We start from the raw sequence: 27,495 nt of genomic DNA, 5'->3' as shown, positions 1-27,495 counted from the left end.
TAGTATTTTCTATCTCATTGAAATTCTCTGTTGATTCATTATTGTTATTTGTCCCCTAATTCTTTAAGCATGTTTCTTTTAATTCTTTCAATAGTACTTTATCAAGGTCTTTGTCTCTTTCATCCAAAATCTGGAGACCCTCAGATTTTCTGTTGACTGGCCTTTATATCAATGATATTTTTCTTTTGCTTTGTACATCTCATTGTTGTTTAAAAAAAACTGGGCATTTTATTAGTTTTGTTTTGTTTTGTTTTGTTTTGTTTTGTTTGCAACAGGGTCTCACTATGAAGCCCAGGGTAGCCTCAAACTTTCAATTCTCCTGCCTCAGCTTTCATGAGTGCTGGGATTACAGGCATGAACCACCACACCCTGCTAAAACTGGGCATTTTAGATATCATATTGTAGGAACTCAGGATTCTGATTTTCCCATATGAATAATGTTGAACTGTTTGGTAATTCACCTGTGCTAAATATGTGAAATCTTTCTCTCTCAAAGCATGCAGCCAGTAATGTCTCTGTTACATTCGCTTTTTATTCTTGCTTTTATTCTTAAACCTGGCTTCCTAAGAGTCACCCCTGTTTCTGTGTAATTTAGTAATCAACCAATGATTGGGCCACTAAGGCTGCATCCTCTTCCAGGAGGTCTGTGTGTGGGTGGGGAGATGCGCTCAACATTGTGGGGAGCAGAGGTTAAGTTTGCCTTGGCTTCTTTCTACAGGGTCCTGCCTCTCACCTCTGCCGATGCTCACAGTCTTGTGGTTGGCTAGAGTGCGTGGGTACCCAGCCCCCTCGGGTCTCCACTCACATGCATGCTGCTCAGGCAGGAATGTGTGTGCCAGGTGTGACTGCTCGCTCTGACTAATGGAGCACTGGTCCTCACATTCCCACCACTCAACTGAATGAGCCATTTTCATGTGGGGGCTGCTCCCCATGATGGCCCCACCCTGGCAGAACCTCTGTAAGAACTGAGTTGGGGGCAGTGGGTAGGAGCAATGCCCAGCAAGAACTGGGGCCTTACACTGGTCTTACCCACAGGGGAGTGGCTTTTCAAGCATGAGCCTTTCCTGGTTGTTTCATGCATTTGTCAGCTGCCAGAGTACAAAACGGCTACACTTGTCAGTTTTGTCCATTCTTATTGGGAAGAGAATTTGCCAGCCTCTGCATTTGCCACCGCTGGGAGTCCCGCCTCCTTGTATTTCAGGTTTTCCGTATCCTCTCTCCATCTAGAATACAGGCTGCATCCTCAGGCTTTATTACCACACTACTGGTCCTTATGCAAGCACCACTAAGAATGAGGAAGGGAAGGGGAAAGTTACAGTTAGAGCAGTTTGCAAATCAGAGGAATGCCCAACACATAGTATCTGTTGAATAGCCATCACTGAAATGAATATATGAATATCTAAATGAATGAATAGCATGGAAGGAGGACTAATGAAGATCACATGGCATTGCTAAGAGCCTGAGTCAATAAGAATATAGAGGGGACAACAGTTTCCAGATGCGGGGCATAAAAATGCACACTTGGTGGTGCTGGACAGGGAGGCACTGAGGAGGGCAAGGAGCTCTTGCTACATAATGGAGTATTTGATTTTGGGGATGCAAAGTCATCCTGCAGAAGCCAGACCCCTTCATCATGAATCTAAACACACACACACACAACCTGGTACAGGAGTCAGAGAAGCTGAACAAGGATCCCCACAAGGTGGAGCAAGGGCAGCCCAGTTGCTGCTGCCTGCTGATGAGATGAATCTGCTGATAGGCAACAAAGGGTGTGGAGTGTGCGTGCTGCTTCCGTTCTGTGACCCAGTCACACAACAAACACACAAGAAAAGGATTCCTAGGAAATACTATTGGCAGTCAAGTTGAATTATAAAGTCATCAGAAGACCCTGTTTTCTAGTTTTCATTAGCAAAGTCAATGGAAGGTTGGATGTCATTCTAAGATCCAAAGGGAAGGGCTTTGGGGGTTGGGAGGGAATTTGTAGGTAGGGGTAAGAGGTCAGAGCAGGGATCCCTATGGGGAAGGTGGTCATGTAAATAGTACAGAGCAGAGCTGATGAGAAACTGAGTTCAAATAGTAGGGCAAGAGCCTAAGAAGATGAAACGCATAGGACTGTGTGGTTGGCTGTGCGTAGACCAGTATGAAGGAAGGAGGCAAGTCAAAGTATATCTTACAGGCTTTGGCAGCCAGAGGAGTAGAGATATCTTTGTTAGGAGAAGGTGCAGGGAGAGGCATATGTATGGAGAGGGATTTTCAGTGCCCTTCCTCATCAACCTTTTTAGTAAGTACTATCAACTCATAATCCCATCACACTGACCCTTACACCATCTATCCACCCACCTACCCATCCATCCATCTACCATCCATCTAGTCTCTTTCCACTCATCCACCAATCAACTTACCCATTCACCATCCATTCATCCATATATATATATATATATATCCATACAATCCTGTCCCCTGTTAGATGGTGTCCCCTGTCAATCTTCTGTTAGCAACAGCTCTATGAGTAAAGAGAGACACCCACTACCTGATCTCACATAAGCAATGATCCAGGGCTCCTTCCTACCCCTTATCTCTCAACCCAACATAGTGTCTACTCTTTCTCCATCTGCATCCTCAGAACTGTGGCTTCCTGGGGCAGGAGACTCTCATCAATGTTCAACCAAAGGCCTGGAGGATCAGCTTCTTGCAGATTGATCTGGCAGGGGTGGCAGCAACATGTATGTAGGGGCAGCTTTTCTCCCTGTTCCACCTATCCCCTCTGACCTTGATACTAGAAGGGTTCTCAGAATTAAGCTGATGTCTCAGCCATTATGAAGAAGCCCCTGAGATCTCTGCCTCCCTGATGTGTCCCCACCAAATCTGATGTTCTATCCTGGCTTATTAACCATTTCATGTGCCAACTCAAGGAGTAGCTCTGCTTCTGGTCCCTTTGTCCTCCCCCTACTGACTTCCCTTCCCATATACTGGGTTTGCAATCTAACCAAGGTTCTGACTTGGTAGGCCCATCCATGACCTCTTAGTGTTACCACAAGTGAGGACTCTGCTTGCTACCACTGTTCCACCCAGGTGACTGTGGCCATAAGTCTACAAACATTTATTGAGCCAGTCAATTTGCCAGTCAGCACTGTCCCAAATGCTTAGATATATGTGTAGTGTCAGACCCCTCTTCTAAATACCTTGGTCTACAGAAGGGCAGGATTCTGGTGCAGGAGTACAAGGACCAGGGACACCCCAATGCAGCCTGGGAGTCAGGGCTGGATCCCAAGGCAGAGAACATCCTACTTGGCTCTTAGAGCACAAGCAAGAACAACTCAAAGGCAGGCAGACTAAATGGATATTTCTGAAAAAGGGCCATGGCCTTGCCTGGGGCTCTGAGGATCCTCTCCTGCTCAGCACAGTCTCCCTGCACAAGCACCAAGCCTTGGGCACCCATGCACACAGACAGCATGAATACAAGGATAGCCTGGGAAGACCCAGTCACCCTGCCCTAGGTGTCTCCTCCATCCTCTGGCTAACATGTCTTTATAGAAAGCCAGGGGCAAATGCCAAGGCTGTATGGAGGAGAGAGGGGAGCAGCAGTTATCATTAATCCTATAGCCCCCATTCTTCCCCACAGTGCACACCTGCACCTGGCAACGCAGATCCCCAGGAAATGAGTCTGGAGGTTAATTTTTTCCTTTCTTTCTTCCTTCCTTCTTTCTTTCCTTTCTTTTTCTTTAATAAAAACAGGGATGAAGAAAGGATCTGGTGCTACCACCAGGCTAAAAATAATAATAAATAATGGCATTGAGGTCACCTGGTCCCATTTACAATGCACTTCAACAGGTGATCTCAGTCTTAAGATAGCAGTGCTCTCATCTCACAGGTTAGGAATCTGAGGCTCTGTTGAACCTGCTGTCCTACTCCCCCAGCTAGTAGGTGGTGAAGCTATGTATAAGTTGGGCTCCTCCAAAGCAGACCTAAGTCAAGGGCTTGGGTGGAAGTATATTTGAGAGGTGGTGGCAGGAAGCAGGACTGAGGAGCTGGAGAGTGACGGGAAGGAGAGAAGACCAAGGTCAAGGGACAATGAGACTGCTGCAGTACCATAGGCTCCCTCTACAGGTTGTCTGAGAAGGGGTGGAATTCCTCCTGAAGTCACCCTGAGAGGAAGACTAACCCAGGGGCATAGATGGCCACACTTCCAACAGCATTTCTTTCCATGGGCTCAGGGACAGCCCCAAGGCTGGGAGCCTGGAACAGGAAGCCAGCAGTGTGCTTGCCCACAGGGAAATCTTGAACTAAAGCCAGAGCTGGCCAAGTGGACAGGACATGGGTACTCTGCCATAACAGAGTACCATAGCCTGGATAACTGAAATAGATATTTGCTTCCTCATAAGTTCGGAAGCTAGTAGTCCAAGGCCAAGGTCTCAGCAGGGTTGGTTTCTCCTGACGCCTTTCTTCCTGGATGGCAGATGGCATCTTCTCCCTGTGTCTCACATGGTCATCCCTCTATGTGTGTCTGTGTTCTGAACAACTGTTCTTATAAGGACCCCAGTCAAATCGGAATAGGGCCACTCTGATGGCCCTATTTAGTCACCTCTGCAAAGACTTCACCTCCAAATGCAGGCACCTTCCGAAGTATCGGGGCATAGGGCCTCATCCTAAAAGTTTTGGGGGACACAGTTCAACTCTCATAGTTTCCTGGGCTCTGAGCTGCCGGCCCTGAGGGGTAGTGAAGACTCCATGCCAGGAAGAGGCTGGGCAGAACCCGGAGCAAGTGTCTAGACAGACACTCTGCCAGGCACTCTGTCCTCTGGGGAGCCAAGCGGAAGCCTACACTTCCACACTGCCAGCAGCTGAACCCAGTAAGGGCTGAGTCAGCAGCTTTCCTTAGAGAACCCGCTTCCTGTGGTGACTTCTGTTCCTGCCCATCTGGGAGAAACACACTCCTGAAATGGATATAAAATGGGAACCCACAGGGCAACTTGCCCTTCCTGCAGGCTCACTGAACACTGGCCCAGCTCAGTGGGGACGGAGAGGTTCCCCCTGGTGGCCAGATGAGAAAGCAGAGGGTCAGGACAGTTACTGACATTCCCAGTGCACAGGGCTAGTGAGTGAAAGAGGTGGGAATCAGTCCAGATCTGAGCTGCCCCATCTCTAACTCTGCCTGTAGGGACATCAACTGACACCCTTGGCCACAGACATCCAATTCCACCCCAGAGTGTGAATGTACCCATAGGCTGCCCCAAGTATGGCTGGGCTAGTGGTACAAACTGGCTTCTCTCAAGTGTGCTGGCTGGCAGGCAATACTACCAACCAGTTACCATACAAACAAGGGCAATCAAAGACAGCATCCTTGTGGACTGGAAAGAGGTGAGGATGAGTGTCGGGACATGGATACCCATGGTGTCAAGGTCCCTACTCTATCCAGACCTCTGCTACCTTCTCCTCTTATACCCTGGCATGACAAGGTCCCTGTCAACATGTGTGGCTTCTGCAGATGGAGGTTGACAGGGATTGCCTTGTCCACAGCTCACAGGAAAGGCCAGTCTCCCGCCTCTAGCCTCACACCCTACTGCTAACTTCATTTTGCCACTTGTGGAAAGATAAAAACACTGTTAAAAGAAAACCAGGTCAGGGGATGGTCCCAGATTCCACTACTTTACTTACTCTGTGGTCTTATTCTTCAGATATGAACTGTCCACTTAGGTATAAAAAGGAGGCTATAGTAGGCAATACCTCACAGGACTGCAATGAGGGTTAAATAAAGAAAGCAGAGTTCACATAAGGATACAGGATAAATCCTGCATAGGAAGGAATTCCCTTCCAGACAAACAGTAGGATCCTACTGTTAATCTCTGACTATGAACCGCAGCCCTTGGGAATTTTTTTAAAAAACAGAATGGAATGATGCAGACACTGGGCACAGAGAGCTCACACTTGGGGTCTGGCACACAGTCTTACTGTTGCATGCTCATGGAAGGAATTGCAGCAGTATAGGAAAGAGTAAAGCAGAAAGCAGGTGACTCCAAATTCACGCTCCAATCTGCAGAAATAACTGCTGTCAGGTCAGCTCCAAGAACTTGACAGGCATGCATCATTCCTGTGGCTAGAAACAAAGACCATTGAACAACCAGCTCCTCAAGCTGTGTGAGTCCTCTTCGTTACTGTCCCCCAAGTCATCAGTGTGCAGGGGACTGGCATGCAGTGTAGCAGACTGTAATGGAGATCAGCAGGGAGTAAGTTCCTCCATGGTGCCCAGGGAGAGCCAAGAGCTGGGCTTCAACAAAGGATACAGGCAAACAGCTGCCTCAGTTGACTCTGAACTCAGTTCTCAGACGGACATGGGCTTTCAGACTTGTCCTAAATTGGAGATAAAGGCCAGGCCTCTGTACCCCCAAGCAACCAGCCATCGTTAGCAGCTCCCCTGTGTGGGGGGTGCCCTTAAGTAAGGAAATTCTTAGTGGAGGTGGAGGCTGAGGGCCTCATGTCATCAGAGCCACTTCAGGTCATCTCCACATTGTTACTGTTATAAGAAATGCTGTGGATACACCTTTCCCTGCAAGATGAGCTCCTGGGAGTGGATACCTGGGTCAGGATGTGCACTGTGTTCCTCTCTTTGTCTCAGCAGCAGTCGTCCAGCCACCAGGCCACAACTGCCTCTCAAAGGCAGGGAGCCTCTCTCGGGTCAGACTCCCAAAAGTAATGGTTGGAAAAGTTGTCCTTTTACTGCTAGATGTGTCACTGTTGCCCCACTTTCACCAAAGATGACTCCAAGAAGTCACGTGGAGAGTAAGAAGGGGTTTAGGTTCATTTTGTGATAAAATTCTGCTGGTTATAAAGTGCTTTAACATATTTTACTGAGCCCATGACTCAAACACTTTCAAAATTTTCTTTCCTTTACATTTGCTAATGGGTCACCAGGAAGAGTTAAATGCACTGAAAGCAGATTTCTGGGCCTGTGGATTGGTTCAGGATCTCAGGGGTGCAGGGGACAGCCACAGAAGACACAGTCCACACACTCCATCACTCAGATGCATATGGTGGATGGATACCTGTGCCTCAAGAGTCACCTGGTGTTACTCAACCTGGCAGGCTAGGGTTAAGATGTCAGTTTTGTTGTCTCCTAGCCAGTGACCTTGCACACATATGTACTCCCTCTATGTTAGTTATATACCAGAGAAAACTGACTCAAAGGAGGAAGGTCTTATTTTAGCTCACAGAGGTTTCCATCCTTCAGGGTGGGGAGGGTGTGGTGAAATAGTTTAGATCACAGGGCAGGAAGCAGAGAGATAGATTGCCTGTACCTTCCAGCTTTCTCCTTTCTCCCCTTAATTCCTCCTAGGTCCCCAGCCTATGAGGTGGTACTGCCCACATTCAAGGGCAGTTTTCTTCCCTTAGTTTATCTTCTCTGGAAACACCCTCCGACCCACTCAGAGGTGTGCTTTATGAATCTCCCCGTGACCCCACTTTCTTCTACAAACAGAAATTAACAAAGCGTCTGGAGCAGTCACATGTGTGGCCCAGGCTGGTGATGCCTGGTGTGTCATGGGTGCTCAGCAAATGCTAACTGCTAATGACTGTCAAATTCGCTAAGGTTAGCCACCTATCGCCTCCAGGCACACCTTGCTCCTGGAAAGGCAAGGCCTAAGCAGAGGGTTGGCCAGTCATGCTCTGAGTTTAGACAGAGCCTTTTGCAAAGGGCAAAGGTGCCCCTTGCAGGCTGAGCCAGCCTCCTGCCCAGCCCCTGTAACTTGTTAATCAGAGCACCTTGTGGCATTTTTCCTCAGCCAGATACACTGTAGGCAGGGCCCAAAGTGCCCAGCCCCACCCAGGGGTCCTGACAATGTGTATCCCAAATTATCAGGACAAGATCGCTCATGAACCCTTTGGAACATCAGAGGGACTGAAAATCAAAGTTGAAAATGTGGTAAGAGGAGCAAGTTGGCTGTGTCATGGTGAAACTGCTCCCTCCTGCCCTGCCCTGCACTGCTGGACCCTATGTCCTGCTCTCCACAAAGCACCTGCTCTCTCCAAACCCTATTATAGTCACCAGCCTAAAGGGGATGAGGCAGGCCCTGTCCTCAAGGGCTCAACCTGGTGGGAAGACAACCATTCTTGGACATCTGTCTTGCTCTCTAGGATTCTCTGACACTAACTGGATGCCCAACAATTCAGCTCAATTCATTTCTGACTTGAGCTACTCAGATTGAGCACAGAACAGAACCCACTGGCTCAGGGTTCAGTCCCATGAAACTGCACCCACTTCTGATGCCTGTTACCAATGGGTGTCCATGTTACCCACTCTTCTGTCCTCCTGGCTACACATTCAGGAGCTCCCACCACCCCTCCTCAGTTTTGATAATTCACTAAAACAAACCTCAAGAGAACTCAACATTTACTGTTTAATTATAAAGGACACAACTCAGGAACAACTAGATGTAAGAGAAACATGGACAAGACATGGAGGAAGGGGTAGGGAGTTCTATGTTTGCTTGAGGTTCACCTCCCTCCTAGCACCTCCATAGCTCACCATCCTGGAAGCTCCCTGAGGCATTTTATGGAGGCGTCATTTCATATGCAAGGTTGATCAGATCACATCATTGGTCACTGATGATTAAACTAGCCCCTGTCACTCCCTGGAGAAGGATGTATGTGAAACTTCAGACCCTCTAGTCACCTGGTTGGTTCCTCTGGTGACAGCCCTGCCCCCCTCCCCACAATGTTACCATCTTAACAAAGACTCAGGTGCCTTTAAATAACAAAAGATACTCCCCTCACCTCTACCACTCAGGAAATTCCAAGGATTTCAGATCTGTGCCAGGTACTGGATAGAAGGCCAAATAAACCGCCCCCCCCCTCCCGCATTATACCACACCCTCCAGGTGTGTGTCCTAGAAACAGGGACTGTGTCCCTCCTTTGTTGACATCTTCTATACTGCTTCATACTGAACTTTGTAGTGTTGGTTATTAACATATACTCATATATACTCATATAGAGGAGAGGATTGAGTATTTTCCACCTTCCAGGCAGTTCTGGCAATGTTGCCATGGGTTTGGAACAGCAACCTGGTCTTTGACTCCGAAGGCAAACACTTCACAAATGTCAATGCAGCACCTCCAGGCAGCCACCATTGGTGGAACACAACTAGATTTTAGGACCATGCACAAGCCCCACATGTATTTTGCAAGACTTCATAGTGATAGATATAATGTGTCCTGATAAGGCTCAAGAAACCCAGCTTGTTTCTTGTCCAGCCTTATCCAGCCTCCATGCTGGATTCCCAGGCTGAAGTCAGGAAACCACAAAGACAGAACCAAGAAGGCTTGCTGGATGAGTCTGTGTTATGACCAGATTCAGTTTAGAAGTGGGATAGAGTTAGCAATTGCGGGATCACAAATCAGCATAAAACTCAGGACTTCAAATAGTAAGCAATTCTTCTTAACTTCTGGACCTGTGAGTCAAGCTCCCCAGAGGTCACTGTGTATGTTTTTTCAGGGCTTACAGGGAGAGCAGCCCTGCTCACATGACAATGATTGCTGGCTTTCAACAAAGGCATAAAAATGAGGTTTTTGGGGCCATGTGTCTCTCAGAGATGGAGAGGTCAACAATTTGGAAGATTTTTCTACTCTACCCAAAAAGAGACCCAGCTGCTTTTAAGAATTAGAGGCCCAGGGGCAAGTGGTGAAACTTAGTGGTAGAGTACTTGTCTAATATGCTTGAAGCCCTGAGTTTGGTCCCTAGCACCACAAAAACAAAACAAAGAATTGGAAGCTCATTAGCCAGGTCTGTTGGGCTAGCTTTCCTAGTGTGAGCTAAGCATGTGCTATTCTATATGGTAGCATGCTGTCACACAAACATGCTCCTTTGCTAGGGTTCCAGGGTGGTTGACTATGCTGGGGAGTAGAGTAGAGTGGCTCCATCCCCTTGGAGCCACCCTGGAGTTGGGTCCAGGCCAGAAGGAAAGCTCAGCAAAGCAGGTATGAATGTCAAAGCTGGGTGGAGGCCTCTTCTTTGCATAGGGGCAACTGAGCACCACCTGCTCTGGCTCCTAGGAGAGACAGCTGTCCTTACACTGGAGGAAAATTAGAAAAGCACTTCAGATTGGCAATGCAGGATAGTGGCAGTGGAAGGCATGACCCTGCATTTGAGCATATTGCAAATATCGAGTATGCTTTTTCTTTTCTTTTTTTGTTTTGTTCTGTTTTGTTTTTGAGACAAGGTCTCACTATGTAGCCCAGGTTGGCCTGGAACCCTTGCTCCTCCTGCCTTAGCCTCCTGAGTGCTGGGATTGCAGGCACACTCCACACCCAAATGTGCATGTTTGAAGCCAGTTCATGAATCGTAGTGATGTATTGTGACTAGGGTGTACATCTTAGACAGACAAACCTGGATTTAGTCCTGGCTCACCCTGCCTCCTTTAGCTGCACCAAGCCCCTCAGCTCCACTGAGGGTCATGGTCACAATGAACTCAGAGAGTTGTTTAAGCAAGTTCCCTATAAGAGTTCTTGGCACGCAGGCCTGTTCCATAAATAGGACTTAATAATGACATAAATAATTGTTGTTAAGGGATGTTGAGGCAAGCAGCTTAGTATCCAAGACTTCCCCCATGACCACATTGTCCCGTGAGGTGGGTATTGTCCCTATTTTCCATATGAGGATGTGGAGGCTCAGAGAAGACCAGACTGGCCAAGTTCCCAGAGCTACCCTAGCCAGGTGAAGGATCTGAAGTTAGGTCTCCTGGATTCCAACATCCAAATCTCCTCCATAACTCCCAAAGGCCTCCCCAGAGTGACTTTCTCTCAGCACCAGAGCAGTGTACTGGTCAAAAGGTCATGTGGGTCTCACATACCTGTGCCATCTACTCTTCTCTCAGCTCTGCAGGTTAGATGCCACCATCTAGACACCATTATTTCCAGGGAGGCTCCAACCCTTGTAAGGAACAGAGTCCCCATTGGGGTTAGATGCTGGGACATCCCTTCACCCTAACCAACTTGCCCACTGACCCATGTTTCTTTCTCAGAGACATGAGAACTTCTTAAGACTTGGCTCAAAATAACTGTCTTTCTGTTCAATCTTTTACGTCCTCTCAGATCTGAAAGATGCCATGGAGATTAGCCAGTCCAATTCCTGCATTTCCTAAAAGAGAACACAGATGCATTGAGGGGAGATGACTTGGCCAGGATGGGGCTTAAGTGTTAGGATGAGGCCTCACGTTGGAAGAGCAGGTGCTCCCAGAAAATAATGGACATAAATCCTCTCACTTGATCCTCTCAAATTCCTTGACAGGTGGTATTCGTGGCCCCATTTTAAAGAAGAGAGTATAGCTCATGTTGGAAGTCAAGTGTGACCTCAAGGGCTGATTCAAATTGAGTAACTGAGAAATACTTACACACCTATATTTGGGAACTGTTTCACATGGAGGAAGAAAAACAACCCTAACCCCTGATGATTTCAGGAAGTGGTATTTTGTGTTTTGTGATGGATCTGACTTCCCCCTGAGAAATGTGAGAGCAAATGAGTCACGGGTTCCTCTTTCGGGATGTGCTCCACAGACACTCTCACTGTAGCAGTTTCTGTGTCAGCCCCATGCCTGCTCTGGAGATTGGACATGGATTCTTAACCCAAAGTCCAGGTATCTTTAGCCTCAGGTCCCCTCTTTACTTCCAAGGACTATAAAGGGAGAGAGAGATCCCCTAGCCTGCACCACCAGGAGCCTAGTGGGCTCTGTCTTTCAGTTCATGTGTTGTGTTTGAGAAGAGTTAATACTGCTCCACAATCGCCCCCAATCCCGACCTCCAACCATGGCTCCCTTGCAAGTTGCTCTGAGATGACTCAATCATTCACTTAGCCCATAGTTACTAAGGTCTCTGGAGACACAAAGCTGTACACAGGATGACATCTTTTCCCAAGGAACCCAGTAGGAGAGTTAGACACACAGAGCCAAAATCAAAGCTGCTGCCATGCAACATACCTCTCATTGTCACTCTGGACTTCAGGCTGCTCTGTCCAGTTCTGGCTGACCAGAGAGCAGCAAGCACTTATAAGGCAGCCCTACTCCAGAAGCCATCAGGGCTGTCCACGGAAAGCTGGTTGAAGGAGGTGGAGAATGTCAAGCTCATGGCCAGAGAACCAGACAGGACCAGCCAGTCCCCAGAGGAGACCAGGAAAAGTCAACCACCTTGAGGTGTCTGGCACGAACCACTGAGGCACATTTTGCAAGTAGTCACCCCAGGCCTTAAGGCTTTTGTTCTTTTAGAGAGGAGGTTGATATGTTCATTAGACTTTACTGTTGACCAAAGTAACCTATTTTAAGAATTAACATTAGATATGGGGAGAGGCAAGGAGCTGCATCTGCCTGGAAGGGACATGGGGGGTGGGGGGGAAGGGCACAGGTCCGGCTCCCTGTATGCCTCCTCCTTTCACTACATTACAGGAGCTGAAGAGCACAAGATCTGCTCCTTCTGTTACCTGTTCACTAGCCAGTTCAGGAAACCACATGCCTATATTTTATAGAGGGCCAAATATGTACCAGATTACTTTAAATTATTGATCTCATTTAATCTCAGGACACTCCTGGAGGGGACCTTATTACTCCATTTTACAGCGAGTTAGTTGAGGCACCAAGAGATGAAATAGTGTATTCAATTCATTCAACCAGTATTAAATATATATATATATATATATATAGAGAGAGAGAGAGAGAGAGAGAGAGAGAGAGAGAGATGGCAGATTTTGATCCCAAGACTGATTCCAAAGCCCAGGCTCCGTCCATGATACTAAACTGCCTCCCATGATAGAATGAATAGAAACCAAGAAAATCCCAGTCAGATGTTAGAAGCTAAGAAGAACATTTGGGTTTGCAAAGAGTTTGTTAACGGCACCGGTACAGTCTGACCAGAAGGCTTCCAATTTTTTTGTCCAACCGGGAAGAATCCATGGAAGGACATGTGGGTGTAAATGGGGTTTATTAAATGTTAGAGAAAGGGAAATACATGGTGGGGTGCAGGTAGAGTCTGCCAGCAGAGAGACCATGACTTTCTTTTTCAGGTTCTTTCAAAACCTACACTAACCCATGGGAAAGGCAGACCCAGGAGATTCCCATCCAATAATCAATGAGTGGGGAATGCATGGGCGGTTCCTGGCCAGGTGAGGGTGGTCTGGGCCGTCTCTGGGAAACCTGCATATGAGTCCCGAACTTTCCCTACTTCTAGCCTGCCTCAAGTTGATAACAGGAGAGAGCCCTTGGCACTGGTACTCAGTGCTCTTGAAACTATGCTGTCTGGTCTGAGCAGGGGACCCAGGACTGTGTTCCTGGTCTCACTTCTTGGGAAGTCACCTTCTTCTTTCTGTGCCTCTTTACATTCAGACACTGCCTGGTTGAGCTATGTGAAACTGTAAACAGGGAAGCCATGTTTGAAAGGCATGAAATTACTGACCACAACACAAGACACACATGCTGAAGAGGTCCAAGCAAACTAAAAAGCGAATGTACTATTCTAACACGTGGGATAATTAAGTAGACTGACATTCCTCAACTTACAAGGGGGTTACATTCCAATAAATTCATCGTAAGTTGCAAACATCCTATGTCAAATGTGCATTGAGCACGCAGAACCTACCCGGCATCCCAGCTTAGCACAGCACGCTGTCAAGTGCTGGTTGTTGCCCCTGTTGCCTCTTGTGAAAGCATGGCTGACTGGGAGCTGTGACTCACTGCCATCACCCAGCATTGCCAGAGCATCATACAGCAATTGCGAGGCCACAAGAAGATCAACATTTTAAAAAGTATGGTTTCTATTGAATACGGACCACCTTCACATCGCCATAAAGTCAAAAAACCATAAGGAGAATCATCATTAAACTGGGGACTATGTATATCATCGTTGGTCAATAAAAAGATAAATTTCATTCTAGCTATGAAAATACAGCTTTCTGAGCCAACGTATTAGGTAAGAACAAACCAGCATGGCTCCTCTCAGCACTTCTTGGGTTGTCAATGGTTACAGAGAGCTGTTGGTTGTTAACCATCATGACCTTTGAAGGTGTTCGTTGGTACATGTGCTTGTTCTTATCTGTCCTTATATAGTGCATGGCAGTTTGTAAAGCACTTTCTCATACACAGGCCTCCTAACTTAGCATCACCCATCTGGGATAAGTAGGGTGGAAATTATCAGCTCCATCTGGATGGAGAAGCAGGTTCAGAAACAGATGTTAAGTGGCTTGTGATCTTACTGGGATCACGAATAGTGGAGCCTTGAACCCTGAGCTGCACTCAGTTCTGCGTCTTCATCCTTATTTTGCTGTGTGTATGTGTGGTGCTGGGAATGGAACCCTAGGCCTTGTTCATTGAAGGCAAGTTCTCTCCCACCGAGCTACATCCCCAGTCACATCTTGCTTTAGATGGGGTTTTGATTACCTCTTGCCTAAACTGTCCCCGCCCTCCTACTCAATTCCCAGCCTCCTTACACCCTCAACAGAGACATCTTGCCCCATGTGGAGAGGGAGCTAGACTCTGGAGTGGGAAGATTGAAGGAGCCCAGTGGCTGTAGGTGGAGGAAAGGATGATGGTTCTCTCACAGAGGCAGTGAACAAAGTCTGTGAAGAATAGAGCACAGAGCCACCCTTTGCCCATAGACAGGAATTTCTGATGAACTTTCATGTTGAAGTCAACATCTATACCAACATGTCACCCTGCATTATAGCCAAAATCACCACCACACTATAGTAACTCTGGAAATCAGACTTTATCCTCTCTTGGAATTGTGGCTGCTGCTTGTTGTAATTTCTGTTATTTATTTGTTTACTGGCTTTGGGGAAATATCTTGGTAAAGTATGTATTCTTTGTCGTGTGTCACCATTGAAGTCTCTGTTCCATTAGTTTAAAGGCATGGACGCCTTCAGGACTCAGCCCCCAGCTTACAGCTCGGCCTTACCCTTTCCTTTCTGCCTGAGAAGAGCCTAAAGACCAGCGATTGCTGATGGCTCAGGGCCTCCTCAGCAAGCACACAACTCTGGCCTGTACAGGCATGTGTTCTGAATTCTCACTACCGCAAGCATCTCCTTCCCCAGCCGTTTCTCCAAAGCACTAGGTTGGTCTCATTTTATCCACTATTGTTACCCACTATGTAAAGCAGCAGTGACTGGATGTTTTTGATGAGCATTTCTTGCTCCCTGCTCAGCGTCTGGAGAGTTCTGGGTTAGGTGAGATCAAGGTGAATCTATGAGTAGGTCTTTCCTTTCCTACAGTAAGGATGCTGGCACCAAGGCTGGGTTTTGTCAGGCTCTTGATGGGTTGACAAGTTGGAATGCCACAAAGCTGCTCTGACAGGTGCTCAGTGGGGTTTCCTGATGAAGGATTCCCCTGGCTGATGCAGGCTTTGGTTAATTTCCAAAGTTCCAAAATGTTGACTTGCCAGTTTTTGCATTGCTGGTATAGGGACAGACTTGAAATTCCTCGTTCTGCCATTTTCATTACTAAGCTATTTATTATTAAATATAGGTTTTGTATGTTCTATTCAGCATTTTTAGTTTGGTGAGCTTTTTGTTTTTTGATTTTGGTTTTGGCTGTTCTGTTTCATTTGTGAGGGATTTGGGAAAGTGTGTTCCTGTCCTTGATATTGCTGGAATTAGAATTCACCAATAATTCAGTCCACTCCAGCTTGCCGTCTTACTTCACTTTCACAGTGAATCTGCTCTCTTAGATCACATGCTACTCTCGCTTGCCAGATCCATGGCACACCGTCCTCTTCTCCATTGTCAAACCCTTTCATTGGCACTGACAGTGAACCCCCACCTGGACCTGGTGGAAGCACTCCCTTGGCTTTGCTTGGCTTCCGTGACCCTCACTCTCGGTGGAAGGGAGGTCCTCCTTCCCCTCTGCCCATGTTGTGCTTGCTGTCTTAAGTAAACCCTCTCATTCCTCCCAGTAATTCCTAGATGTTGGAGCTGCTCAGAATTTGGTTTTAGCTTCTCATTTTCTTTTTCTCATTCTTCTTAGTTGTCTATTACAATTATATCCCCAGCCAAGACTCCTCTGATTAACATAGTCTAACATCCAACTCTCTTCTCAGCATCTCCACTTAATGTCCATCAATGGGCAAGACCAGACCAGGAGGACTCTGGTCTAGGACTAACAAGAATGGCCAATTAGGTTTGCTTTAAGTTACTTTCCTTTGATTTCACTAATGACTCAAGAAAATAAGAAGAGAACCAAGGCAGTAAGGGGTACAGTACACACAGAATTCTGCTAGGTTTGAAGAGCTTAGAGCTAAGGTTATGAACTTACCATCTTCCTGCTATCTCTCTCTCTCTCTCTCTCTCTCTCTCTCTCTCTCTCTCTCTCACACACACACACACACACACACACACACACACAGAGCCTGTGCTGGAACACACCATTGTCCCTGCAGGGCTCTGCCCAGGAGATTCAGAACGCCTGCAGGAGCATCTGGTCAGCTGGATCTCAGTCACACAACCACATCTTGACAGCTGGGGACAGGGCAAATCTGTTCCTTATGGCTTCCAAAGAGGGAACTGGGAACCCCAGCAAATCAAGAGAGGGTGGATGAAAATGTACAGAACAACCAGGCTCCACCCCACCACAAGAAATGTGATGGAGAGTCCTGAGTTTGCTCAGGACTGAGTGTGGTCCCAAGAATCTGGAGACTGCACTGAGCTTGTGGCCCTGGAGAAAGGAAGCAGTCAGGGAGGGAAGATTTAAGATGCAAAAGGCAAAGACATGAGTAGAAATGCAGAGAGAGGTGTGGGGAGCAGGGGCATCTGCTCAGGAGAAGAGCAAGGAGGAACTGGACTGCGGGAGAGACATGAGCAGAGAGGGAGGTGCTGGAGAACTTCCACTTTCCCTTGCTCCCCCTCTCTTCTTCAGCAAGCAGGTGTTCTCACCAGGGACAAGGCTTGTTTTTCAACAGTGCAAAACTGTCCCAAACAGTGATTCATCACTTTCTAAAACCTGACTCCTGACCTCAGTTCAGGACAGGCAATCATTCCAGCCCACTTCCTCACTGGACCCCTGGGAGGACAGGAGTTGCCCTTGGCACCTGGGCAGCAAGGCTGCCAGTAGCCCTCCCTTCACCTGCCCTACCTGCTTCAGGGTCAGTGACATCACCTTAGAATCTCAGGCCTAGCATTTTTAGGTCTCAGAAACTCACAGCTGTGCTGAGAAGGTCACAGTCTCCTCTTTTATCTCAGCCTCAGGCAGCCAGAAGCAAGGGACCCTGCTTGGCCCATGGTAGAGCTCATAGGTGCCCTACAGTTCACCTCCCTTCCACCCCGCCCCCACTGCTGTCACCTGCACACCCTCTAAGAGAAACTTCTCCCTCTGAGAAACCCACAGTAAAACTTTCTTTTGAACAAATTCTAAATCTGAAAGTCACTCAGTGCAGTGGGGTCACAGACACTTGTCCAAGTGGAGCAAAGATTCTTAAGTGAGCAGTATTTGTTCTGATCCCACATTTACAGAAGCTTAAGAAAGAAAGCCCAAGTATGTAGACATGGAGCTGAAGTGCTCCAAGCTCACTTCAGGGAAAAATTCATTGCCCAGGTGTGGGAGTGGAGTCAGTGACCACTGCCAGATGTTCGTTCTTTTGGGGTGAGCCTCAGATTTCCAGCCAAGTTCATGCTCTTCTTGGGTATCCCCCAGCCAATGACCACACAAGATGGTGGCCAAGGTCATGCCCTTCTCAAAGAGGTCCCAACCAGTGACTGCACAGGGCCATGGTATACAGGCCTGATAATCTCCATTCAAAGTCACACCTCCCTGATGGGTCATCTGCCCAGAGCTCCCAGCAGGTGGAGATGCTGTGGGGTTTGCAGGGGGCCTTAACACTCCCCTCCCTGTCAATCCCCCTGCTTTCCTAGCAGGTGTTAATCCCTAGCAGAGCTCTCACTTTAGCGTCTTCTGCCAGAGCAAGACTGGTCCCCAGTCACTGTCCATCAATACATGTTAAGTGTCAACCCACCATCACTGTCACCCTTGGTTGTCACACAGTAGCTGATGCTGGACAAGTGCCACAATGGAGGTTGGAACAAAGGCTTAAGATTATGGTGTCTGAGCCAAGTTAGTGACCAAAAGCCACCTCTCCCCAAGACCAGGGCTGCAGGGCTCTAGCAAGTATTCCAAGCACACAGATCCATGTCCTGGGGGCTTTCCGAGCGGAGCCTCTGTGCCCTGGGCTGACCCCTCCTACTGTGACCTGGTAATCTGGGTTTTCCAATGCTTAATTCTGGATTTTGCATCTTAATCCTTCTGCCCAGGATGCTCTAGACCCCTTCTGGGGCCTGGGCTATGAAAGACAGTGTGTGCCAGGGGATTCAGTACAAAAAAAACCCTGCAATTAAAAGCCAAGCTGAGTGTCTGAATTAAGCCTGATGGACTTTAGGCCCAAGGCAGTGGGACACAGACTGAAGAGGGCAAGGCCACCATCTGGGGCAGGGCAGCCTGCAGGTCCACCTGCCCAATGGTGACACAACGGAACAAGGATATACTCATAGTACAAGCAAGGCAAGGCCACCAAAGTGTTACAAAAGTTTGCCTTTGGTGAATTCCACATAATTTTGCAGTTTAAAAATCTGGACAGAATATTTCAAATCCAACATAATGAAAGCTTTGTGTGGTGTTAATATCTAAATTTGAGGGGAGAGGGAGGACCTCACATTCCCCTAAAAGCCTGGCACTCCCAGGCCTCGTAGAAGGACCCTGGGGCCTGGGGCATGAAAGATGGGGGAGATGGAATCATGACACACTCCAACTTTGGAACACTGAGTGGGGAGATGATGCCAGAACAGGGTCTAGAGAGATGTGTGGAGGGCTCAGAGGAAAGGAAGGGAAGGTGGAGTTGCTGTCTGGTGGAAAGGCAGCTGAGGTAATGAAAAAGAGCAGTGCTGTAACAGATGGCTCAGTAAAATGAGCCATCATTTGTGCCTCTCAAAACTGTCTAAGATGCTTGCCTCCACGCAGCCTTTCAGAGGCCCAGACCATATAGCCTCTACCATCTTCTACATAGGACTTCCAAGGTGGTCCCATCTCAGTTGACCAGAGAGGGAAACAAACTTGAAGGGGTGTCAGGGGACAGAATGTGTGGCCCAGAAGAGGCCCCATTATATCTGATCTTATGCTGTGGCCAGAACACAGTCCCACCTGACTGCAAAGGGGCCAGAAATGGCAGCATCTGTGTGTTCCCAGGAAGGAGGGGAGAGCAGATTCAGTGGAGAGCCAGCACTCTTTCCCCAGAGTGGGCTCCACACTGGCTGGGGCACACAGAGTGAGTGTGGTAGGGAGGGGCCAGAGGCCCGCTGGCAAATGCATATGAACCAGGTCTCTCTAGAAGAAAAAAAAATCCTAATGTCCTGATCTATAGCACTGGCTTGTTTCCTTGGTATAAATTCTACCATAGTTGATTTCAAACTACCATGCCCCTGAACATGTATCTGGGAGAGATGCACAATAGAAGCCCAGTACGTAGGACTCTCTCTGACATTTGCAGACATGATGGGAGTAAACTGCCTTAATAGCAGGGCATGGACTGGAGGTGTGGCTCAAGCAGTAGAGTGTCTGTTTTGCAAGAGCAAAGCCCTGAGTTCAAACCCCAGTACCATCCCTCCCCCACAAAAAAAAGAACAGCTGTGTGTGGTGGCACACACCTGCAATCCCAGATACTTGGGAGGCATAAGAGAATCATGGTTCTAGGCCAGACCAGGTAAAAAGTTAGTGAGACCAGTCCGAAAAATAATTAAAGCAAAAAGGACTGGGGCATAACTCAAGTGGTAGAGCACTTGCCTAGCAAGTTGAAAGGGGAGATGCCCCCTTTCCCACTGCCCTGAGCTCAAACTCCAGTACTACTTAAGGTAGTTAAATGACTATGAGATGACGAGCCTTGAGTACTTATTACCTTGGTTTAAAATGCAATGTACTTCATTGTAATTTGCATCATTTAGTCCAAATGATGCTGTGGTTAAACCACTGACACGACGTTCCTAGAAACTTAACCATGGCTCTCCTGCCCACTGACGCCAGCTGGCTGGCCCAGCACGCTACTGAGATGGGCAGCAGGAGGACTGGAGCATGAGCGGAGAGCCGCCATGAAGAACTCGAATGACAGGGAACGGGAGCGGCAGCCTCCTGGCAGTGGAACCAAGAGTACTCTAAGCAGGCAGACAGGGGACAGTGGAGCCAGTGACTGATGGGCAGGCACTGCAGAGCCCGGGTAGTACTGCAGCTTCTGGATCAGGGAAGCAGAGCTCTGCTATCTATGTGGCACCTTTGTGCAACTAGAGAAAAAAGACTCCACTCCTGGCTCTTCCCTACTCCCACCCCATGCTAGAATGCATGGCTTTGCTTGTACAGCCAAAACTTGGCCCACTTACCCCCCTCTAGTGGACACCTTTGTGCAGTGCACAGGCTACAACAGTACCTGTGGTTTCAGGAATGGAGTTGCTTGCTTCCGGTGAGAGCAGGCTGATGTCCTTGTCTTCTCTCTGATTGGGAAACTGACTGGCACATGTGCCTCTCCATGAGAAGAAGTCTTCCTCAGGATGACAGCAGGCAAAGGACACTTCTGGTGGTACTGGGCCCAGGGACATGCAGCTGTTTTCTAAGACAGTGGTTCTCAGCGCTGGCTGCACGTGGATTGATGGAGGAGCTTTGACACACACCAGTGACTGCAGTACATCCCAAGCTAGTGAAATTGAAGCTCTGCGATGGGAGCATAGACACTGGTTGTCAACACTCCCCAGCACGCACAGGTTGAGAACCACTGTTTTGAAGACATTCTGGCTATGGGCCAACCAGTGTTGCTAGGCAACCATTCCACCAACAGGTGTGCATTGTAGCAGATTTCTTTTGGTGAGTTCCACCTTCTCCATCCCTTCCACACACCATACAGTGCCTGCCCCAGAGAAGGCTTTAGAAAATTCCGAATGATGTAGGCAGGCACCTGGGTGAAGACAGATTGGGATCACTGTCTGGGAGGAGAGGCACTGAGTGGGAGATGCCGGGCAGTAGGGAAGAAGACATCTCCCCTCTCAACTGCTAACTAAACCAGTGTTTCTCCTCCTTGATTTTGGATCCCCACTTATAAGCAAGGGACATGGAACTCTTTCTTCAAATAAAAGTTCTTGAGGAAGTCATCCATTTAACAGATCCTCTGCCCTGCTCTAATCCCCACTGACATGTCACCCTTGCCCCAGCAGTCTTGGGGGGATCTAGAGGCTCGGGGCCCTACAGAGCAGGTTTGGTAAATTTCAACATGTGGAGGACTCTAATGCCCCTTCCAGCTCCACCCTACGGATCCCTCATCCAGATGAGGGGAGCATGGCTTGGGCATGGTGAGGAGGGAAGAACCACTTTGTACCCCTCTACTTCCCACCTTTCTCCAGTGCGGAATCCAGATTGACTCCTGCCCTTTTCCAGTTTGACTTCTGGGCCTGAGCCCAGAACCTGTGGTTTTGTCCTATTCCATCTCCAATCCCCAGAAAAGCAGGCAAGCGATCACAGTGACTTAAGGCCATAGGGAGAAACAGCTGCACAGGAAAGGCGCCCGGAAGGTGGCTTCTTAACCTAAACAAATGTGAGTGGAACAGGCTGAGTCTCGGGCATATGAGAATGTAGGCCAGGCTGCATTACTCACAGATGGCTTCCTGATTGCTCAAGTTGTTTTCCCAGGCCACAGGACTCACCCTGTAACCCTGGTATCAACATGCGATTCTTCCAGCTCAACGTCCTCTCACCCCTCCTGGGTGGCCTCTGTCCTGGCCTGAGCTGATTTATACCTGGCCCTAAAGGAAAAGTGGGCATGCAGTAGTGTATCCTGATCTGCACTCAGAGCCAGAATCTTTTAGAGGGCTCCTGGCCCATGGCTCAGGGCTGGGAGAACAAGAGGGTCCATCTAAGGGACACAGATAAAGACCCAGGGACAGTACTGAGTGGCTCCTTATGTTAGTAGAATCAGAACAACTTCACAGTGTTCAAAGCATGACAGGGCTTGTATGGCTGAATCAGTGTGGGGAAGAGCATCCCAGAGACAGGGTACCAAGCACACAAAGGCATGGTGACACACGGAGCAGGGGCTGCACATGCAAAAGCACAGGGACACGCAGGAGCAAGATCTGCTCAGCCTGTGGTCAAGTGCAACAGTGACAAGAGATGGGTCATAAAGGAAAGCGTGGATGGTGCCATGAAAGGTTTTGGATGTTGTGCTAGTCCTTCCTCTGAGGAGTAGACTCCCTCTGAGGAGGCCAGAGGAAGTAACTTAGTGCTGAGTAAGACAGTGTCTTGGTGGACTGTACTTTCTCCCATCTACCTCACCACACAGCTAGCACATTCCAGAGTCTTCCCCTTGTTCTCCAATCTTCCCTTGCTCCCCACAGACCAGGCCTTCTCACCCTTAGCTTGGACTGCTACAGGAATCTCCCAGGGGGTCCCTCTTCTGCTCCAGCTGCTAGAGATAATTATGCACCCATGAACATTTGGGGACATGGAGGGTTTGGAGGACCATAGGGGGTGCCATTCAAAGCAAGGAGGTTATAACTCAGCTCCAAATAATCCAGCCCCAAGCTCAGATGCCTATGAGGACACATGGGATGATTATCAGAACCCCGAGGGGGTCACAGTCCAACCAGTTCACTGTGTACTCACAAGCCAGGAACTGTGACCATGCAGTGGTTTGAACTGGAGTGGTTAGAGAGACTGGCTTCATGGAAAAGCATGAGTTATAGAGAGACACAGGCTGGAGTCCCAATGCCAGCCCTGTCACTAGGTAACATGTGACTTTGGGCAAGTCATTGGGTAACATTGCTGCACCTTATTTTCCTCGTCTGAAAAGCCTAGTAATAGCACCTGACTCAGAGTTTGAGACTCAAGTGAGATGCTGAACATAAAAGCGTCACCTCAGTGCCTGACACATAGGAGATGCCTATACATGATAACTATCATTGTGATTGCATTTGCAGGGCAGTTTTTAGGATCGTGAGGATGGACTCCCCAAAGGCCACAATACATACCTTTTTTAAAATTATGTTACCATTAAACAGAAATAGGGCGAGTAACAGAGCTTCACTACTCAACGCAATGAATAGGGTTTGTGATGCTACTATGGGTGGGATCCTGAACTATGCACTTCACAAGCACTCATTCCTGTCACCTTACTAAGGAGGCAGAAATAATTAACATTCCTAACAGGCATTTTCCTACTGCTCGGGTCTCGGGGAGGTTCTAAACATTGCGAGACTGCCAGCTCCTTCTAAGACACACCTTTCAGAATTTAAAAAAGCGAGCTCATAGGCTGGTCCCACAGGACTGAGTCAAGAGGCTTTGGCTTAGCGTGCGCGCTGGGGCAGCCACAGTCCTGTGCATTTCCTCTGGCCTGTTGGTGGCCTCAGGCCGACTGGCGAGCACCCCATCCCGCATTCCCAGAGCGGAGGACCGCAGGAGCCAGGGAACCGGTGGGCGGGCCGGGACAGCTTCACACGGCTCCAGCTAGCCCCGCCCACTCAGGGCCCGCCCCTCCCAGGCCCCGCCCCTCCGCTCCCTGCATGGCTGGGAGTGGACAGCTCCGCGTGCGCCCCCGCCCAGCGGAGGGACTGCCCTACCGGCCCCGCCCTGGCCCAGTGATTGATCACCAAAGATTACCGTGGCTTTAATGGTCCGCTTGGATGGGAATTAATTCTGGGATGGATAAATAATGCATCAAGGTTTATGTAGTCCAAGGCAAGGCGTCCGTCCGGAGCCAAGAGAGGAAGCCTTGTGGGCCACGGAGCGAGCAGGGAGTGAAGGGCGATTGGACCAGAGGAAGAAAAAAGTGGATGGCAGTATGATCGGCCCAGCTGGGCTGGCCCGGCGGCTGCAGGACCATGCTGAGCCCAAAGATCAGGCAGGCCAGGAGGGGTAAGTCCAGTTCCCGGGGTTTCTCCACGCACTCTGAGTGCCTCTTGGCAAACGTGCGCCGACAGCGAGTTGAGTGGAGGGGCAGGGAGGCAGGCGTCCCGGGCAGCTCTTGCTGAATGGTGAGCATCCTTGTGACTAATGTATCCTTCCCGGAGAGACTCCTGGGCTGTGGAGGCTCAGACCTGAGACTGCAAAGGGGCAGTGCTACTTTGTGCCCAAGTGGGCGAGCAGACTTCACCCCACATTTCATGTTTTACAGAGTCCCTCTGTTGCTCCAGGTGAGCAGGTGACAACTTTGGGGGAAACTTTGCTTCTGTGCTAAAAGGGAACTGCCCAAGACTCGCTCAAACAAAGACAGAAATGGCTCTCTTAGGGAGGGTGGTTCCCTGGCTTCTGCAGAGTGGGCTCTGAGCAAGGATTCTCTTCCAGCAGCCCAGGAGGTTGGTCTGGAGCCTTCAGGGACCGTTCCTCCCATCATCGGGTACAGGCTGGCCTTTGTCAGAATACCACCCAGGAAACTGCGGGGTCTGGAGCTAGGATAGCAAATGCATGGGGGGAGCAGATTTCTAGACAAGCAAGAGATGGGAATCTAGAGTGTTCCTGCAGAGTGGCCTGGTTAGGAGTTAGAGATAGCATCTCTCCAGACAGCAACTTCTTGGCTAGGCCAAGTGTCACTTTAGATGAGAACTTCTGTCTTTGAAGGAGTGTGTTTTTTTCAGAGGGACGATGTTTGGAGAAGGCCTCCCTCCTCCACTGAGGACAAAAATGATCTTTGGAGATGGTGAGGCACCTGGGGGGTGAGAGGCTTGAAAACTGCACCACACTATGTGTGGAGCAGTGACTCTTCCACCTCCTGTGGACTCACTAGGATCACCTGTTCTCATTAGTACAAAAAGGCACATGTGTGACTTTCTTGGGTGGGACCCACCTTCGAGCATGATCAATGTCCATTGGGATGGGCTATAACCTGTGAGCCCAGTGGGCAAAGGACAACCTTGCCTGGCTCTGCTGAGGGCTGGAGGCACAGTCTGGCAATGACACAAGAAGTGGGCAAGCTAGATCCCTTTGAGTCATGTGTCTACTGAGCACTCCACAAGTGCCCATTGAGAAAAATGCACACCAGATTTTCTTGATTTCATACAAAAAGTAGAATGTAAAATATCTCATTAATAATTATCTTCTATCGATTAAATGCTAAAATGATGATATTGTGGCTTATAGTGAGTTAATTAAAATATATTATGAAAGTTCTAACTGCATTAGAAACTGCTCATAGTCATATGTTTTATATTTCTGTTGTACAGTGCTCGTCCAGAAAGGGACCAGTGCTTCAGCACAAAGATCTGCTTGTCAAATCTCAAGCTCTTTATTAACATTTGTTTTATATTTATTTCAAGTCAGTGGCTTTCAACCAGGAGCAGTATCCCCTGACCCCCAAAACACATTTGGCAATGTCTAGAGATGTATTTGACTGTTCCAACCTGGGGCTGCTACTGGCATCCACTGAGTATAGGGCCCAGGACGCAGGCTGCTAAACTTCCCTCAATGTGCAGGGCGAGTCCTGCACAAAGAGTGATTGCTCTGAATATCAATGCTGCCTAGCGCCAACACTGAGACTTCCTTTTCTGAATGATATTATCTGGACAGATATGTGACATGATCACAGTACTGTTCTTCAGACATTAATAAAGGAATTACTTGCCCACAAAATGTCTGATTGTAGACCCTGATCAGAGGTATTCTAGGAGCATGTATTTCAAATAAAGTTGCTGTGCACAAAGCAGTGGGAAGCTTTGGGAGGGAGGAGAAAGGACCTGTGGTTCTTGAGCTGTGGGCTGAGGAATGACAGAGGGCTGACTAAGCCAAGGGTGGCAGAGGCGGAGGGAGAAGGATCATGCTGCTGGGGGGTGGGGAGCAGCACGTGCAGGTGCCTGGGGAGGGTGCATGTGTGTGTGTGTGTGTGTGTGTGTGTGTGTGCAGAATCAGCAAGGCTGGAGCTAAAGCAGCCTGCACAGCGTGCTGGCTGGAGCCAGGCCAGAAACCAGATTAAGACTTGTGGCTTTTTAAAGAACACTCCCTGAGGACATTTCTTGAAAAATAGGGACCAAAAATTAAATACTCATTGAAATAAGGCTGTGGTGGAAAGAATTTTCATCAAAATTCATCCCCAAACCTTTCAGGAACAGGGCAGGGTATGTGTTATCAATGCAGCAAATCATAGCTGTGCAAATTACAGCCCCTGGTCCCCAGCCACTGTCTGCTGTAGACTGCTCCAGGTGCGGTCACACTCCAGGCCTCATCATTACACAGATGTGCTTGGTTGCATGGAAAAGACCAACATTCCTTTCCATGAGAGTTACTAAAACCAGACCCAACTGGCAGGCTCAGAGGGTTTGGGAGCTGGCCGAAAGGCTGCTCTCATGAGTTGTTGGTACCAGGACTTCCCAGGTCCCCTTCCCAGTCACATTCACCATCACCTTCTCAGCCAGCCCTGAGTGAGTGGGCAAAGGCACCCATCACCCTGAAGGGTAGCCTTGTCTCCTTCCAGGGAAGGGAGAGGTGTCAGGACTGAGAACCACTCATGGGAAACCTTACTGTCAGTTACCTGCATAGCATAGAGCTCTCTTAGTCTGTTTTCTGTTGTTATAACAGAGCACCTGAGACTGGTGTAATTTATAAAGAAAAGAGGCTTGTTTGTCTCACAGTTCTGGAAGTCCAAGAGCATGTAAGGGCCTCATGACAGAAAGCAGAAGAGATGGATGTGCGTGTGTGGATGGAGCATGCGTAAGAAAAACCAAGAGGAGGCTCCCCACTGCATAACCCACTCTTTCTATAACTAATGCATTCCGATGGGAACTACATCACTCTATAAAGGAATGACCTAATTACCTCTCAAAGGTCACAACAGAGTTTTGGTGGGAACAAACCATGTTCAAACCATAGCATGAATTAAGTTTGGTCGATTGTCCTGCCCTAGCTGATTTCAACTTCCAAAAACTTAGAGGCAGATCTCAACACACACACACACACACACACACACACACACACACACACACACAAATAATAATAATAATGAAAAATAGACAAGTACCTGACCCAGTTTGAATGGCTCAAAAGAGGCCAGCTTTCAGGCAGCTTTGTTTCATGCACATCCCACAATTCCAACTGATTTCAGGAAAGTGGTCAGGCCATGTTTGTTTCAATCATTCAAACTGCTGATTTACACCAAATGTGGCTCCAGCCTGCTGTTGCCTGAGATCTAGCTAGATGTGGTGTAGTGAAGCCAGGCGTCAGGCTGGCTGAGCCCTGCTCAGCTCCCACCAGCAACGACGTTCCTGGGGAGTCATTCCTGATGTCCCCAACAGCCTCCACTGACCCATACTCCCACCCACAGCCATACTCCCACCCACAGCCATACTCCCTAGGTGGAAATGAAAAAGACAGTTCACCCTGTTCCTGCAGAACTAAACTTCCACAAAATAATGATGCAGAGGGTGGAGCAAATCACAAGCCTGTGTGCTTTGTGACAGGCAAGTCATTATTTCTTTTTCAAGATAGAAAAGAAAAACCTAAGTTAGGGGCCTCCCTCCTGGAAGGGGTGGGTAGT

The 27,495-nt window shown here is 48.5% G+C and overlaps 1 protein-coding gene across 8 annotated transcripts in view; it reads left to right on the top strand.

Annotated features, from left to right (window-relative positions):
• Arhgap22 (Rho GTPase activating protein 22) overlaps window positions 1-27,495 on the top strand; it is a 186,524-nt gene that overhangs the window by 11,296 nt on the left and 147,733 nt on the right. The window contains exon 1 of one of the 8 annotated variants that reach the window (XM_074079373.1): window positions 23,588-23,888. The exons of the other annotated variants lie outside the window; for them this stretch is intronic. Coding sequence (XP_073935474.1) covers window positions 23,855-23,888 — 34 coding nt within the window. The 5' untranslated portion in view covers window positions 23,588-23,854. Of the gene's footprint in view, window positions 1-23,587; window positions 23,889-27,495 lie in introns of those variants that run through there. 8 annotated transcript variants of the gene reach the window in all.

The sequence above is a fragment of the Castor canadensis genome, chromosome 7 (assembly GCF_047511655.1).
Source record: "Castor canadensis chromosome 7, mCasCan1.hap1v2, whole genome shotgun sequence".
NCBI classification, from domain to species: Eukaryota; Metazoa; Chordata; class Mammalia; order Rodentia; family Castoridae; genus Castor; species Castor canadensis.
This window is presented reverse-complemented; position numbering and strand designations above follow the sequence as displayed.